Raw genomic sequence first — 18,734 nt, 5'->3', positions numbered from 1 at the left:
GCAGACCAATTCTGAGCTTAGCTCTCAGACTATTATCAAATTCATTACGGACCAAGTATTGTTCTAATGTCAAGTGCATATGCTTTAATAACCTGACAATTGAGCATATAATTTTTCACTGCAGCTTGATGAAGCCTTTTGTATATGAAAGTGTGTCTTCACAAGTGACTGAGAACGTGTTTTTTTGTTGTTGACTTTTTGCATTCATTATCAGTTGTTTCGCTTGTCAGTTTAACGACTTCTCTTTTACGAAGTCCTTTAACTCTCTCCATACGAACGGCGAAAGATACGACGTTAACAGCGTTTCACCCCAATTACCATCATCAAAATATTGCAAGAGGAAGGCTCTCATACTGAAGAGGTGAATGTTGACAAAGAATACCACAATTCTTACGACGGAAGCTAAAGGTTGGGTCATTCAGACACCCACTGGACATCCGAGGGATCTGTGTAGAGGAGAAGAGAGGACTGGCCGTACTGAGTGAGTTAAGTAATTTCCTGTAACTGTATTTAGAGGGTTTTTTTTTTTTGTTTGTTTGTTTGTTTTGTTTTTCTTTCAAATTTCACCCACATTTTTACCCTCATTTGCCCAGTTTCCCCCAACCCTCCATTCATCCACATCTCCCACCCCTTCTAACTGATAATACTCAGATGTATTCATAAATACTTTTACAAAATGTCTTCAATCACCGATATGTGTGACGGGACATTAAACAAAAATTCGTCCTTCATCCTGTGTGTTTGTCCAGAATTTCTTTTTTATTTCTTTTAACTGCAGACAAGAAATAAAATGTCATGCCATCTTTGAACCCAAAACAAATGTTCGGCAATGAACCAGGAACAACCCAATAGAATATTGTGGATCAGGAGGCTAACAAGATAAACTGTTGATAACCCAGAAATACAGGTTTATCTGGAAGACTTACAATTTACCATTGGTATGATTGGAAAGATTTTTTTTAATCTATGTTTAAGTCAAATTTGGTATTGACAGACAAAGTATTTCCAGAGAAAATGAAGTTGTTATAACAAAGACTTGCATTGTGTGTAAACACACACGAGCCAAAAAAGTCAGAAGTTGTGATTAAGACAGGGAAATTTTGAAACTTAGACAGATGTGATCATAGAATAATGAAATTATTATCAGTATGGGCTGCTTTAGATGGGATTGTTCTTATAAACTTCAGTTTGACAAACAGTTTTTTCTGATTGTGACGAAGAAATATTTGGATAGACTTACCATGTTTTTAATTTTTTGCTTTTGTAGTAGTTGTTTCGCTTTGTGTGTGTGTGTGTGTGTGTGTTTTGTTGTTTTTTTTTAAACATTTTTTAAACAGGAAAGTACAAGCCATGGAGGCTTTGCCTCTCATGTTCAAACCTCAGGGGAAGAGGAAGGATCACCAAAAATCAGTCTTGGTTTAACTTTCAACCTTGAAAACTTATTTGCAACTGGGGGAAGAGGTAGGGGTGGATGGGCATGGTTTAAAAATCCCTCATTAGCCTTTCTCATTATTCCAAAGGAGAGGTTAGCATGCACAGCTAGCAAAATCTCTTCTACACTGTGGAGTGGTCATCTGACTTGCTGCTTGCTCCTGGCTGCTCACAGGGATGTAGCATTCTCATTAAAGTTTTAAGCAGTTGTTTGGCAGGAAGGGACCTTTCTCTTGTTAAGAATGTGTCTTCCAAAACGATATATATATATATATATATATATACATATATGTGTGTGTGTGTGTGTGTGATCAAGGGAAGATCCATAATTTTGAATAGATGATATCCTAATTTTTTTTCTTGAAATATATCATTGGAAAATGCCAGATGCCACCTGTTATGGCCTGTAACAAGGGATAATAATCTATATATGACTAAAAGGAACCCTTAAAAGAAAATTTCAGGATTAAAACATGGATGCATCAATCATATTGACTATTTTAAAGGTTGAAAGTTAAACCATGCATCATCCAGTGAGCGCTTTACACTTGTGATGCAAATCCAGGTTATTGTTGTTTTTTTGTTTTTTTTTATATATTGGGATTTTTTTTTTTTTACAAGAGTTCCTTTTACATATATATACATAAGATATGTATGTAAGATAAAGGAAGACCAAGTCAGGCTCTGATTTTGGTCATAACGATTATAAATGGTCTATAGACTCGTCATGTAATAGATAACATATTTTTTTATTAAAATTCTGTCTTTGGTATATCTGTATATGCCGCTACAATCTGTTCATATGTTGACATATGTTACATAATTCTTTTACTGTGTGATCTTAGTTTCAGTTCATATTGTCTTGTCATATTGTATAACAGTTTAAGTGTGGGAGGAAGACACATGTTTCTTCTTCATCTTCAAGATCTGTGGTTCTAGTCAACAGTAAATTTTTGCAATGGTAAGATTGTTATTGCCAGAAATCTGTATATCTTGAGTTTTACATTGCTGCATACCTCATTTTTTGTTTATATTCCAACGAATGACTGATTAATAGTTTCCCCAAATGTGACTGATTCCCTAATGTTTCACATAGAGTATTTTTGATGAAAGCAAGCTGTTGAGTGTAAAAAGCTGATCTATTTTGAATTATAATTTTGTATATTTGTTACACATACTTTATTTTTTGGGGAAGTTTAACATTCATTCTGTATCTTTGTTGATCAGCGTGTCTGTCTGTCCTAGTCCACCGTGAATGAATACTTTCTTAGCCAGTCAGACTTGATTTTTTTTTCTTTACAATGACTATGTCTGAACTTTTTCTTCTTTTTTTTCTTTTTTTTTTAGGAGGGGGTCTATTTGTTTTTAGTTTAAAGGAAAGTTTAGATAAATTATAATGGGTCTGTTGTTTGATAATGTGTAGATGCTGAATGAAATTTTGAAACAGTGCAGCTGTTGATTGCTTTGACTGTGAGGAAGCAACAACCATTTGCCTTGATGGCAACAAGTTCTACTTTTCATGTTTGTTTGCTTTAGATTACTTTAAGCCTGTTTCCTTTCACTTTGTGATAATTTTCAGGAAAGGTAGGATGTGGGGGAAGAAGGTTCACTATATTTCGGAGCTGATTGATTATTCATCCTCCCCCATGCTAACCCCCGTACCAGAAGTTTGAGAAAACATGTAACTTTTCAAGTTACAAAAATTCAGTTCCAGTTTCAGTTTCTCAAGGAGGCGTCATTGTGTTCAGACTAATCTATATATGCTACACCACATCTACCAGGCAGGTGCCTGACCAGCAGCATAACTCAACGCACTTGGTCAGGCCTTGAGTGCGTGCTTATATATTTGTGTACTTTTCAGAGTGGATTCTTCCACAGAATTTTGCCAGAGGACAACACTTATGTTGCCATGGGTCCTTTTTCAGTGTGCCAAGTGCATGCTGCACGTGGGACATTGGTTTATTGTCTCATCTGGAAAACTAGATACTGTTTGATTTTCCAGTGAAACCTGGGAGAAAGGGTGAGACTGGGATTCAAACCCAGACCCTCACAGACACTGTATTAGCAGTTAAGCATCTTAACCATTGTGCAATCTTCCTCCTTCTCAAGTTACAAACCATGTATCACACTTTCATGTATGTTATCTCTATATTAGATATGCATATAATTATTTTTTGTCACTTTATTTGATGACTTTTCTTTCTTGTATATAGTTTGTATTGTAAATGAAAAACTTAACATATATTAGGATTTATTCTAACTCACACCCCTTCCCCGAGTAGGAATCAGTTTTGAAGGTTAAAACCATAACTCATTTTTGACACTTCTTCACCTCATTTTCATAAAACAAAGACATCAGGTCTGGATTTATTATTCACTGTGTGTGTGTGTGTGTGTGTGAGAGAGAGAGAGAGGGAGAGAGAGAGAGAGAGAGATCTAGAATCCATATGACTTTGATAAATTAATAGTTAATGCAAAGTTTACTCAAAACATGAAATATATACTCTGTGAAAAGATTTCAGTCATTCATTTATTTATTTTCCACTATGTTCCCTGAAAACATTTTTCTCACCACATGTCAGAATGTTCCTTTTCAAAAATCTCAACACCACCACCTCAATGTGTGACATTGTTTTATCATCGAGTCCTTGTCTGGTGTTTTTGTAAAGTTTTGTCCAGCTGATTTTTCACATTGAGTTTTTAGCAGAGAAAGAGAAGAAAAAAACAACAACAAAAAACCTATGACAAACATTGAATACCCATGTTTTCATCTTGATTGTGTAACCAGAGGAGTTGTTTGCTTGGGACTATGAGCTGCTTTCTTCCCACCTCAGCTGCTGCTTTTGGTAAACTTGTTTTTCAGTTTGAAATCAGTATTGTACAAATGCTGCGTGTAGCGATTGAACTCTCACATATACATTCATATACGCTTGCAGGTGATTTCAATCACAGCTCCCTATAATTGTGACCTTTTGCTGAACAGTACACATGGTTTGTCAAGACGCATTGTCTGCGTTAGTTTCTTTTCAGTCCATCTTTTTTTTTTCCATTTCACATCCAGCAGCATTGTATTGATAACTCTGATGTTTCAGTGAGGGTGCTGATGCACAGTGCAGATGATCCCAAGCAAACTTTGTAATGTACATGGAAGAAGGGGCTGACAGGAGAGTTGGGGGTGGGGTAGTGGTGATAACAGAGGGAAGCAGCCTACCTGGACTACAGCAATTTACCATCTAAATCAGTTTGCTCTGCATTTTGCCTTGCAGGAGATTTGGAGCAGCAGTTGTTGTTTGTTCTAGAGCTTGGTCTGTTGCTGGAAGGTTTTAGCAAATGTGTCCTGCTGCGGTAGACATGGCCATCGTGAACATCCCCTGGCAAGCTTTGTTTTCTTTGTTGTTGTCATTGTTTTGTTTTGTTTTTGTTTTTGCTTTCACCATAGCAGTTTCAGGCCAGAATATCAAAGATGGAATCCTGTGCAATATGTGCAATGACAGTACCTGGAAACCCACCTTGCTGCTCTATGTTTTACTTTCTTAATAGCCAGGGTCTTGCTTGTTGTTTAGAGATCCCAAATGGTCACAGTGTTTTCCAGAAACATCATCATAATTATCCTCCTGATCTTCTATCAATAAAACAGAATGGGACAGCAAGTGTCCTCATGACACTGATTCACTTGTTCCATCGTCAGTGTCACGCCCTTGTACCCAACATCTATCCGTAGCTGCTTGGCAAACTTGTTGTTTGGAGCCAGGAAGTGATGGATGGGAGTCATCAAGACTTTGTGTTTTGTTCCCAGCCCTGGAGTACAGACACCCATCAGACTTCAGTTTCTCTGTCATCTACCTGTTACCCTTCAACCAGTCAAGAAAAGATATCATGGATATTATCATGGCATTTGTTTCTGATATCCTTCTCCCCCTTTTCCTCTGAAACCATGATGAAAAAACGTCAACAAAAAAACAGTGCTTAAGATTTAGTTGGTTTTTTTTTTTTATTATCTGTGTTTATTTGTGTCATATACATCAATGCTTGGTATGATAAATGCCATGTGACTTTAATTAGCAGGATCCCGTGTGATACATGTAGATGCCAGTAATTAATCATCCACCAGAACAGTTGTTGTCCATATGGCACCGTCCCTAAATGCTTTCAGCCAGACAGTGCATATATATAAATGTGTGTGTGTGCACATTCATATTCCTTTGTCTGTGCACAGGTTTAGCAATGTATGCAAATATCTGAGTCAATGAATAATGACATAGGTGTATTTTTGGGGCATGTTAAAAAAAAAAAAAAAAAAAAAAAAAATTCAGGTGTACAAATATTTAACACTGACAAATGGTATTGGTTCATTTTAATGGCATATTTCTTATGGACTTGAATTATGTTTTTATCTTATACAAATGTCTTTATGTCCCTTAAATATGTTTTTCCCCATAGACCTTTATTTGAATAATTTAGTGTGAAGAAATTCTATTTGTGAGCTGGGCATGACATGTTTTTTTTTTCTATCAATTTCATTACATGTTTGTTTTTTTCTATCAATTTCATTTTATGTTTGATATGAAATCTGGATTATACTGGTTTATTGGTATACTTTGGTTTTATATATAGTTGTGTATATAACATAAAGAAATATAATTTAGGAAATGCATTGATGTTTTTTGTTTTTTTTCTTATTTCTATTACAAAAGTATTTGCTTTTAGTCATTTTCTTTTAAACTGCTTATGCTCGATGAGCTATGATAATAAATTGCTTTGTATATTTTTCAGTGTTACTTAGCTCAGGATATCTAACAATTACAGATACATATGTGTTGTTAACTGAAATTCATCCAGAATTCCAAGCAGCCAATATTATTTTTACATATGATTTTCATAACTGTGATTGAAAAAGTATTTTTTTTAAACTGGTTCAGTGAGGTTTTATAACATTGTTTGTTTTAAATGTGTAGTCTTAAGTTTCTTTTTTTTTTTTTTTCTCAGTGGGAAAATCTTGGAAAGATCTTAGCCTCTTCATCAGATGGTTGGTTTTCAGTATGATAGTATCATGGTCATTATTATCTGAACGTTTTCAATTCTGTTGTGATGATCATTCCACCTTTGTTATGACCCTTGTACTGTACATTTTCTGAAAGATGTTGAACAAATGTTAGACAGTGTTGATGATGAAAGTAGTGCCAGAACCAGACTACTGACCAAGGGGAATATACTGCAGGATGGGATGTGAAATGGTGGCCTGATGGTAAATGACACAGCTGGGATGTCTGGAGTTCCATGTTCAGACCTGGATTGAGGGGCATAGTAGAGAAGTGGTTAGTATGTTGGACTTGATATGAAATCTTGTTAATGTCCTTCACATTTCTTTTTTCCACTGAGGTTGGACAGATACAGATCGTTTGTCAGTAATTAGTGACAAGTGTCAAATAGTGAAATCACCAAAGATGGTGACAAGTGGGGTCTATCACCATATCTTTGGGACTTGCTTTTTGCATTTGTTGGAGACGTTCTCTGCAGGTGGCAATCAGTGTTCATAGTCCCCCAAAGAAAGAAATGCTTTGGTCACACACAATCACTGTGCTGCACCTCCCCTGTGAAAGATCAGGAGAGAAGCAGAGTATCCTTTGGAAAGACATGAGTTTGTGCTGTTGCTGTTTTATAAGTTTTCTTCCAAGTTACACCATTTCCTTTCAAATGCCTTCTCGCTTTCACTCTTTGGTTTGAGATAGCTGAAAAGACATTGAGGTGGAGCTTATAGTTGATAAGGATTACTTCAACTGGGAATATTTTATTGCCATATTTTGCCATGTTCATTGAAACAACCAAACACACATGCTGATCTCGGCAACGAAAGTGACATTGAACATAGGCTTCATACACCACCCAGTTCTGCATTAATATTAACTTGGAGAAGCTTTGAAATGTGATGCAATATAGCACACTACAGAATTTCTTGATTAGATTAACTGATGGCTTTATTATGATTATAAACAACAATTGAAAACCTGTCTTAAAATTGTTGTTTGCTTTTCCCTGTCCATTGTTATTGATGTATCATTTTTGACTGACACATTGCAGCATGTATATTCTTCATATCATTTTAATCTGTTGCCTTGTGCCAATGCTTTTACATATTGCTGTCATCTCAGCTTTCATTTCATGGCATTTATATCTAAAAGCTGGTCTTTCTTACTTTTTAAAAACATATTGTATTGCAACCAGGCTGTGACCTTTATTTTCATGCTCAGTATGTTCTGCAAATTATGTTTACTTTTCGAAAGCAGATTCATGACTTTGTACCTTTTGTCTTTGCTCACAGTTTTTGTTTTCAGGCAGTTTTCATGTCTTTTGACATATTTTTACAAGCACATTCATTTTAGCTTGCACTAGAATGTTGTATAAAACTTTTTGAATTTATTTTTTAAAATCATTGTATTGTATTTTAACTTCAAAGAAAGGAGCTTTGTGATGGAGCAGTCGTTTTAGTGTTTGGGAAATATTACCTGTCTGGTTTTGGATACAGTGACAGAGAATTATTTTAAACAAGAAGACTGCAATCTGCATGACACAATAGCCTGGAATGAAGCATAATTTTCTGGGAAGAAACAGTTGATTTTTAAAAATATTTTTTAAGCTTCTGTATATGTATTATCATAATAATTGTGTAATGTCTCCACTTCTATATAAAAGAAACCTGAATATATATTTTTATCTTTTGTCTGTTCTTGTTTTTCTTTTCACACAAAGTCTGTGCTCTCTGGAAAAAAAACAACCCTTCCCCTTTTTGTGTTTCTTGGGATCTGTGGGCTACTTTGTACTTCTAATTTGTACAGTTATGTGTACATATTGTGTTTTACTTTTATATCTTCTTATCTGGTGTACCTAAGATGAGGGTGGGGTGCCATTGTCATCTCTTTTTTGTATTTGCCTGTCTTTCCTTATACCCATTGTCAGATTCTTGCTCCCAGTTTCATTCATGATGTTTCATTTTTTGTTTCTTTGGAATTCTGTTTTATAAGATATAATCTGATGTTAAGTAAACATGCACACACATACTCACACATACTTTATAAAATCAACATGAACAGAGCAAAAAAAACCAATTCAAGTAAACACATATTTATCCTATTGTTCTGCCAAGGTAATTTTTCTCTCATAACCATTAGCCCCATTTTCTGGGTTTAATGTGGTACAAATACTTTTTTTTTCTTTTTTATTACCCCTTTTTGACTTACTTGTATAAACAAAGTGAGTCTATGTTTTAACCCGGTGTTCGGTTGTCTGTGTGTGTGTGTGTGTCCATGGTAAACTTTAACATTGGCATTTTCTCTGCAAATACTTTGTCAGTTGACACCAAATTAGGCATAAAAATAGGAAAAATTCAGTTCTTTCCAGTCATCTTGTTTAAAACAATATTGCACCTCTGGGATGGGCACAAAAAAAAATTTAAAATGAAGCCTAATTATATGCAAACTGCATTTACTGGTATATTTATATTTTTTGTATTCTCTAAACTTGGCACTTTGATCTGATTTTCTGACACAACAACAAGAGCAGTCATTACTATCATTTTTTGTTCAAACAGGAACTTCTTTTGCTAAGCATGGAAGTTTTATTTATTTTGCAAACGTTTTTGGTGCATATAGTAAAAAAGGGAAATTACTCTGTAATTAATGCTAGGGGACTTAATTCGCTTTAAACTGATTTTTCTCATCTTAAACATTACATTTTGAAATTATACTCAATACATAAAAAGCTTGGATTTTTTTAAAAATGTATCACAAGTGAGTCATGAAGGCCTTGCCTCTCTTGTTTTTCTGTGGTGAGCTTACTGGTCAAATCACCTGGGTTTTGTTTATTTGTTTTAAGTCATCTTTTGAAATCCATGAGATGTTTGCTAAACTGCTTTACTCTGATATGAGACTGTAGATATTTGGAGGGGCATTTGCTGCCCTTCTTAAAGAGATTGATCTGCTGGCTTGGAGCTGTACTTCCATTTAATGTGCCAGGTTGTCTTAGAACTGGAGAGATACATCAGCACCACCTTTGACCATTGCATCTGTCAGATGCAGCAGCATCCCAGTGATGGAGACCAACTTCAGGTTGAGGAACATGCAGGTTTGTTGCATGGATGACACTCAACTGTGTCTGCCCATAGCACACACAACTGTGGGCAGGATCTAAAATGGGCAAGAAATCATACAATGGTATGCCTCTCATGGCATTTGAGCCAACATCTTTCCAGTCATCGATCTATGCTGCGAGCTTTTTCGCCATGGTTTGTCAACAACTGTTTAGTCATACAGGGGGCGGGAATTTAGCATTTTGCCACATGTCGTCTGAAATGCATTCAGCTTGTTTGAAACATTTTGCTTCCTGGATGGACCAAAGCATGTTTACCAGTATTTCTTTGCTTTGTTGTTGTGGTTTTGTTTTTCATTCAGTTAGTTGTTGGATTTGGGAGGTATTTTGTTGTTGTTGTTGGTGGTTGATCAATGAATGAATGGGAGTGGGAAGGCTTGTTACTGAAAAGCCATAACTCAGGTTATAGATCAGATGAGTGGAGAAAGTGCAGTTGTGTATCAGGAATTCCCCTGACTGGAATCTGTGTATCCAAGAGGAAGAAGAAAGCATTGTTGTCTGATTTCTGTGAAGAGAAGCTTGTGATAAGTTCCTCTTTTTTTGCGGTTTAAGGAAGGGGTGTCGGATAATAAAGAGAATATGCCATACTTATTTTTTTATCTATTATGTATCAGTGCTGAACAGCATGTACAAAATCCCTTGAGTTGGGTGTGATGTTTTGTGGTCACGCAATTGCAAATACTGATTTGTTGAAAATTACATTTTTACCCATTATGAATTTTGTGGTTGTGTTTATGTGTGTGCATGGCATTTTTTCTTTGTTTATTGTCTCTCTGCCTGTCTCGTAGTTGTCACAGCGCAGTTTTAGGTTGGACATTTTCTGTTTTCACCTCTGAATTTTCCATTACAGTATTTGCAAGGGTTGTGAATCTGTGTTCTCCTGTCCACACATGCACACATAAGCACACGCGAATGAGGTGGCATGCACACTACCCTAGCAAACACTGTATATGTAATGCAATTATCTCTCTCTCTCTCTCTGTATATATATATATATATATATATATATATATATATATATATGTGTGTGTGTGTGTGTGTGTGTGTGTGTGTGTGCATAAGGTTGGAATAAAAGGTACACTGTAATAAACCTGGAGGCATTCTTTGTTCTAATTGATACTGAATGATAATTTCTGAAGAGTTTTGCTTTGGGCTCCTTATAGTCTCCATGGACGGTTGGGTTTTGAATTAACATAAACTGAATGCATTGAATTTTATCAGAAACTGTGAAGTACTGCTTCTTCCAAAATGACTGAGTGTACGACCTACATTCAGACCATTTACCTACATTTTATTGATGACTTGAAACTGATTGCATAACTGAACAAATTTTGGACACAGATGACCTGTACTGATAAGACAAGCTCGTGACTCATGGTTTCTATGGTAAGTCTCCAGAAACTAGCTTTCCCTGAATTTGATAAGTCATGAGAAGCATTTGGATAAGAGGAGACACATATATGTGAAAGAACGATAGCCGTTTTGTGTAGTCATAAGTGTGTAGCGGAAAAGTTGAACAGTCGGACTTGTTAAGCAATGTTTGTTCAAGTTTCCTGTCTAATTTTGCTGTTTTCAATACGTCAAGGTATTCTCTGTCTCTGTCTCTCCTCTCTCTCTGCCTTTCTTTGTGTTATAATTGGTGAAAACAGCTCTTGAATCCAAATGTCATCATACAAAAAAGCATACATTGTGACAACAACACACATTACTACAAAGATTTTGTTAAAATATATGGGCTATATACAAACCATGTGACTGATGATTGCATAGCCGAAAATCAACAGCTTTCCTGTATCCAAAGATAATCAACGAATGAAATTTAAATAATGTTATGAGTAATAAGTAATGCTGTCTAGTATGGTGGAATCATATTAAAATGTCTTCTGTGGAATCACAGGTATTATTTGACAACCTGGAGAGCTGCTGACAAAAAACAACAAGGTTGTTTACTCCAGAACATTGGCATAACATGTCACAAGATGCTGTCATGAAAGAATCGGAGAAAGAAGTAATACCTGACCTCTGTCACTGACAGTGACAGCTGGGAACATACAGGAAGTAGTTGAATTTAAGAGTCAACACGTTTCGTTTTCAAAGTGAGTTCATGGACAATGTAAATAAATTGCAATATATTACTAACTTGTTATTTCTTTACAATAAGTTACAAATGGAGATTAGTCCGAACGGAATGATGTCCATGGTATTCACTCGGTGTAAGGTGATTTGGACAGTGTAACTGCCAGAAAAGAAAAAAAAAAGTTTCTTGTGGTTAATCGCAAGCACATTTTTGATCATTCTGTCTGTCGACAATAAAGACTTATTGATTACAGAGATGAGTACAATACACCGTTACCATGTCAAATCAATAGTAAATAAGCTTTGTATTCAAATCCAACCTGACTACAGTCGAAACAATATGTTATGAAATCAGTTCTACCAATTTTCCCAGAACAGACAAGCCGTATGGACGAGGGGCGCTAAATTGTAGTATCTGATGCAGCCATGTGGGCTTACTCACACATAAAATGATTGTTCCAGCTTTTTGGAGTATCCTCCATTGGTTTTCCTCCATTCTCCCGTTCTATTTAACCATGTATACTTGGCACCCGACCGCGTGAAGTAGGTTTACTCGAAATAACGCCCTCTAAGAAGGTTCGAATACCTTCCGCTCTCTGGAACTATAGTTGCCTTCCTCTCAGAAGTCTTACAGCAGAGCTTCAGATAAGGATCCGATCAGTGGAAATGAAATGCTTCAGCCAGATAACAAATGAAAAAGCAAGGAAAACCATCAGACAGCACGATGGTCGGTATAAAGACCTACTGAGCACAGTGACAAAAAGTGAAATTGTATGGCCACGTGACAAAGTCTTACGGGCTCTCCAAAACCAACCTTCAGGGAACAGTGCAGGGGGAATTAAAACCAGGCAAACCGCGAAAAGAAGTGTGGCGACATCACTGAGTGGACAAAAAGGAACTTTGCTGAAACTCGGGCCTTATCCCACGGCTGCCAGAAATGAAGAACGTAGGTGATGCTTTCAGCAGTGCAGCGCCCACATGACCAAACCAGCGGGACCAGTGACAGTTGTTGTTGTTGCTGTTGCTGCTGCTGCTGCTGCTGTTGTTGGTGGTGGTGGTGCTGCTGCTCTTCTTCTTCTGCTTCTCCTCCTAAATCTTCTTCTTCTATCAATTTCATCAGCGACGCGCGCAATAGTGTCTTGTGGATTAAGGATGGACAATATTTGTTTTCGATCTCAAGTTCATGGTCAGCGTAAATGCCTTTACCTGTGTGTTTACACACATGCAGAAGAAACATGCACGTTATAGATTCCTGGACGTAATCTGCATCAGCGTTCGTTGGCTATGGAAGCGCGAATATAGCCAGCATGCACCCCCCCCCCCCCCGCCACCCCCCTCATCCCCACTACCCCCCCCCCCCTCCCTCCCCAAAAAACAAAGAACATGACGAGGTAAAATCGTTCATACACGTGTGTAAAAATACGCTCGTACATATGAGTGAGCGCGGGAGTTCAGAAAGAAAGTTTCATCATCACTATTAGCATCAGTCATCGTTATAGTTTGTAGTAGTAGTAGTATCATCATTATTATTGTTGTTCTTCTTGTTCTTCTTCTTATCATCATCATCATTATTATTGCTGCGGTTGTTTTTATTGTTGTTGTTCTTGTCATAATCCTCCAGGGGTTCCAGCCACGGTGTCTGTCCCGGATTGTCACGCCCAAGCCAACGAGACATGTGCCACCACCAGCCTCACACACTTCACCTTCTGCGCCAGCAATGGTCACGTTTACCATGATGTGTTAGTACAAAAGCATCTAGCAGCTTCAAGGTCACGTCTACCATGTGTTAGTACAATAGCATCTAGCAGCTTCAAGGTCACGTCTACCATGTGTTAGTACAATAGCATACAGCAGCTTCAAGGTCACGTCTGCCATGATGCGTTAGTACAATAGCATCTAGCAGCTTCAAGGTCACGTCTACCATGAAATGTTAGTACAAAAGCATTTTCCAGTTTCAAAGTCACGCCTGCTGTGACATGTTAATACAAAAGCATCTAGCAGCTTCAAGGTCATGTCTGCCATGATGTCTCAGTACAATAGCTTTTAGCAGCTTCAAGGTCACGTCTACCATGATGTGCTAGTACAATAGCATATAACGGCTTCAAGGCATCTGGTAGCTTCAAGGTCACACCCACCATGATGTGTGAAGTTCACGTCGCTTAAAGCCCAATAACTCACTCAGTACGGCCAGTCCTCTCTTCTCCTCTGTACAGACTCCTCGGATGTCCAGTGGGTGTCTGAATGACCCAACCTTTAGCTTCCGTCTTCAGAATTATGGTATTCTTTGTCAACATTCACGTTTTCAGTATAAGAGCCTTCCGCTTGCAATATTTTGATGATGGTAATTGGGGTGAAACGCTGTTAACGTCGTCTCTTTCGCCGTTCGTATGGAAAGAGTTAAAATCTTAACAATTCTGCTGTATTTCATATTCATCAACATAACTATAGTGCAAAACAAATAGTTAAATATATATAGAAACACTTATCCATTTGCATAGCATCGTTAACAACACACACACACACACATACATACACACCACCACCACCATCACACATACACACGCACACACACACACACACACGCGCGCGCGCGCGCGCGCAGTGATTCACACACACACACACACACACACACACACACACACACACACACACACACACACACACACACACACACTGGCACACGGCTTCAATTCAATATCATAATTATTTTAACGCGCACAAAACACGTACTCACTCACTCGTTCGTATCTTCAATGACCTCAGATGCAGTCTGGTGCACGACATTTGCGACGATCATACCATCGGGGCGGATCCGCACCCCGATCCGAACCTCTGCCCCAACATGATCCATACCACCACCACTGAACCACCCCTCTCCGCTTTTGAGACCTCCCTGTACTCCGCCATTGAACACGGCATTGACGACAGGCTACGCGCTTCACGTGCCAAAGGGATCACACCGAAACAGGCTCTGCCAATTTTTAGCGCGCAGGCTCGTTTTCTCAGGTTTTTTTTTCGTTTTTCTTTCTGATAATCGACTCGCGCATTTATCCTTATTACATATTATACTGTGGTGATAATTATGTTCTCTAAACACATACTGTTTATTTTTGCACTATCATGTCTGCGTGGATAATATGATGTCGAGATGAGAGAACTGTCATCATCATTGCTTATTGTTATTTAGATTTGTTTTTGTTTTTCTTTGAAAAGATCTTATTACATTGCATTTACGATGTCTATCAGTCTGCCAACTGTCACAGTTCATGACCATGATATCAAAATTAGGAAATAAAGAATCAATTAGTAATCTTGAATCATGTTTCTCTGGGATATATATATATATATATATATATATATATATATATATATATATATGTGTGTGTGTGTGTGTGTGTGTGTGTGTGTGTGTGTGTGTCCGATCATACAAAAATTATTGGTCGCCATCTCTGTGCGATCAATGCATCTTGGAAATGTGGATCCATGGTGTCTGGAATAGGATATTTGTGATAACCATGTATCGATGCTATGCAGGAGGAATCATCCTACGTATAACGTAAACAGTCACCACAGGCGCACTTCACGTCCGCCGGGAAATTAATAGCTCCCAACCACCCCTCCACAGGACCACGCGCACAAGCGCTACGTCCGCAATCCCGACTGCTGGGCGGCCGACCTTGACCTGACCTGCATCTCCCCTTGGAACAGTAACCTTAGCAACCGCAAGGCGGGGACACTCATCTCGCCGCGTCACGCGGTGTGGGCGCGTCACTACAGCATCCGCCTCAACTCCACTCTCCGCTTCGTGGACCGGCGCGGCGCGGTGGTGGAGCGGCGCGTGGTGGGCACGCGCCTGGTGGACAGCCACGGGGGCAGCGGATTCTACGGCAGGGACATCGTGGTGGGCGTGCTGGACAGTGATGTGCCCGACACAGTCTCTTTCGCTAAAGGTCGGTCAGCCTCCAGCAGGAGGAGGGAAGTGGCAGAGTGGTTAAGACGCTTATCACTGAGTCTCAGCCGTGCCAATACGGTGTCACGGTGAGGGTCTGGGTTCGAATCCTGGCCGGTCTCGCGGCCCGCCTTTCTCCCCCACAAGTTTGACTGAAAAATCAAACTGAGCGCCTAGTCTTTAGAATGAGACGGCAAATTGAGGGTCCCGTGTGCAGAAATCAAGTGGCGCACTGGAAAAAAAACAAAAAACAAAACAAAAAAAACCCTACAGCAACATAAGTGTTATTCTCAGGCAAGAAGCAGTCCACTTCTGATAGGTACACAATTACATTATGCATGCACTCAAGGCCTGACTATGCGCGTTGGGTTAGCCTGCTCAGTGGTCAGGTATCTGTCTAACAGATGTGGTGTAGCGTATATGGGTTTGTCTGAACGCAATGACGCCTCCTTGAAAAACTTCCCGTCCCATCCCCCCCCACCCTTCACGCTCCTCATGCAGAAAGTTGTAGCAGTATGTGTGGTGTGTATATGTCTGTGTGGGTGTGTATATCATGCGAGAGAGAGAGAGAGAGAGAGAGAGAGAGAGCACAGTGATGTCACACCAGCTGCTGACCCTGGACACAACGTCCACATCAGTGTGTGTGTGTGTGTGTGTGTGGTGTGGTGTGGTGTGGTGTAGTGTGTGTGTGTGTGTGTGTCTGTGTGTGTGTCTGTGTGTGTGTGTCTCTGTGTCTGTGTCTGTATGCGCGTAGTGATGCCACACCATCTGCTGACTATGCACCGTGTGTGTGTGTGTGTGTGTGTGTGTGTGTGTGTGTGTCTGTCTGTCTGTCTGTCTGTGTCTGTGTCTGTGTCTGTGTACGTGTGTCATTGTGTGCATGAGCGTGTGGGTGTTTGTGTGCATGAGTGTGTATGTGTGTCTGTGTCCATGAAAATGCTTGTGAGTGTGTGTGTGTTTGTGAGCGTGTGTGTTTGTGAGCGTGTGGTGTATGTGTGTGTGTGTGGTGTGTGTTTATTTGTGAGCGCGCGCGTGTGTGTGTGGCTTTGTGAGCATGTGGTGTGTGTGTGTGTGTGTGTGTGTGTGTGTGTGTGTGTGTGTGTGTGTGCAGTGATGCCACACCATCTGCTGACCATGCACCCTGGACACAACGTTCACCTGCCCGTGCTCAGCACTGACCAGGAGGAGAAGGCTCTCGTCACGGACTTCCTCCTCTACCAGTCAGTCTCTGTGTGTGTGTGTGTGTGTGTGTGTGTGTGTGTGTGTGTGTGTGTGTGTGTGTGTGTGTGTGTGTGTGTGTGTCCTAAGCCTGTCGAAGATCGTTGCTGTTGGCGCACGCAGTTTCAATGTCTTGGATGATTATTGATATCAGTCTGAATATCAGTTGAAGGCTGTTGTCAGTATGTACTCCTCACGCCCAGTATCCGAGAGCAATGATGCCTATGGGCTTTAAGCAATAAAACATTTGATTTATTCATTCATTCAAGTTGCGACCCTTTTCTACTAACGCATACGCTTCAGTTTATGTCAGTGGTAAGTTACCAATATTGATCAACCAGCCAATCACTTGTCTGAAACAGTGCACAAAAATATGCCTCCAGGCTCGTAACAAGGAACCGAAGAAAAAAAAAGTTCAAATTTATCTTAAGAAATTATAATTCTAAAGACTAAAAGCTGGCAGCCATTCCATCACAGAAGATCACTCACACGGTCTATGGCGAGATACGGGCAGGGGCTAGGGGATTGGGGGGGGGGGGGGGGGAGTATGAGTGCACAGTTATTTCTTCTTCTTCTTCTTTTTTTTTTTTTTTTAATACAGTGTAAATACAGTGTTTTTTGGGGTTTTTTTTAAATACAGTGTGAAGTGTTCTGCAAAACACGAATGTTCGACAAAGTTTAGACGTCTAAATTCTAAAAATAAAACTAATTTCATTTCTATTTGTTTAAAATTGGAGACTGGTGGGTGCGGGGGGTGTACGAACTAGATGAGGGGAAAATACTGTAATATGAAAGTGGGGATAGGTGCCGGCTGCGGGGGTGGCACGGGGGAGGGGGTGGGTGTCTACGAACTAGATGAGGGGAAAATACTGTAATATGAAATTGGGGATAGGTGGGTGCGGGGAGTGATGGGGGGTGGAGGGATATCTACGAACTACTGTAATATGAAATTGGGGATAGGTGGGTGCGGGGTGTCTACGAACTAGATGAGGGGGAAATACTGTACTATGAAATTGGGGATAGGTGGGTGCGGGGTGTCTACGAACTAGATGAGGGGGAAATACTGTACTATGAAATTGGGGATAGGTGAGTGTGGGGGTTCTACGAACTAGATGAGGGGGAAATACTGTAATGTGAAATTGGGGATAGGTGGGGGGGGGGGGGGAGGAGGGGGGTACGAACTAGATGAGGTGAAAATACTGTAATATAAAGGTTTTGTTTTTTGTTGTATTTTTTTTCTCCCCTCACTTAGCAACCACTCCATCTCGCTGCGCGCACCCTCCACATCCTCCATCCACCACGACTACTACGAGCCCAAGATCGTGGGCGACAGCGGCAACCCGTCCTTCTTCGTGCTGGGAGACGAGCTGGTGCTCCTCTTCACCTTCACCACGGGGGGGCCTGGAGGGGGAACCAACCTCATCGGCCACTTCCACGACATCAACCACCAGATGAACGTGCTGGGCGGCGGCTATCAGCTCACCGAGGTGGACCTGTCCCGGTTTTTGAGCGCCCAAGAGACCTTGCCTTCTGTGATTGGCTGACAGAAAAAAAAGAAGATTTTTGTTCCTTTTTTTTTCTTTTTTAAGAAGAAGGGAGAAAATATGGATGGTTGTGGCGACGTCCGTGGCAGCGCTCTTCCCGGACTTAGCAGACCGAATTTAACACACAGAGAAATCTGCTGTGACAAAAACGATCAGTGACGAAATACAACGATGCAATACAATATTTGTTGTTGTTGTTGTTTGTCTGATCTGGGTCATGGACACCTTTCACAGGGCTCTCCTGCTTTTTTTCTTGTTGTTGTTGCTTTCTTTTTTTTTTGTCTTGCATGTGTGTGTTGTTGGTGTTTTGTTGTTGTTGTTGTTGTTGTTTATTGTTGAATGTGAATTAAATCAGTTAGAAACTATGTAAGAAA

General features: G+C 39.6%; 2 protein-coding genes across 2 annotated transcripts in view; one reads left to right on the top strand and one right to left on the bottom strand.

Annotated features, from left to right (window-relative positions):
- The window catches only part of LOC143292602 (uncharacterized), a 204,591-nt gene that overhangs the window by 166,123 nt on the left and 19,734 nt on the right, over nt 1-18,734 (bottom strand). The window lies entirely within an intron of this gene.
- LOC143293099 (uncharacterized) lies at nt 6,681-18,460 on the top strand. The gene is made up of 7 exons (XM_076604007.1): nt 6,681-6,746; nt 9,441-9,549; nt 13,271-13,388; nt 14,413-14,641; nt 15,275-15,599; nt 16,710-16,818; nt 18,069-18,460. Exons 1-7 carry the CDS (start codon nt 6,681-6,683, stop codon nt 18,358-18,360), a joined length of 1,248 nt encoding a protein of 415 aa, XP_076460122.1. The 3' UTR covers nt 18,361-18,460.

Source organism: Babylonia areolata, chromosome 18 (assembly GCF_041734735.1).
Source record: "Babylonia areolata isolate BAREFJ2019XMU chromosome 18, ASM4173473v1, whole genome shotgun sequence".
Lineage (NCBI taxonomy): Eukaryota > Metazoa > Mollusca > Gastropoda > Neogastropoda > Buccinidae > Babylonia > Babylonia areolata.
Note: the sequence above shows the minus strand (reverse complement) of the source record. Positions and strands in the feature narration are given on the sequence as shown.

Coding starts and splice junctions, on each gene's coding strand:
- LOC143293099 (XM_076604007.1), top strand. CDS start 6,681: ATGACACAGCTGGGATGTCTGGAGTTCCATGTTCAGACCTGGATTGAG. Junction 9,550..13,270: donor TCAGGTTGAGGAACATGCAG/GTTTGTTGCATG, acceptor ATAATCCTCCAG/GGGTTCCAGCCACGGTGTCT. Junction 13,389..14,412: donor GGTCACGTTTACCATGATGT/GTTAGTACAAAA, acceptor CAATGACCTCAG/ATGCAGTCTGGTGCACGACA.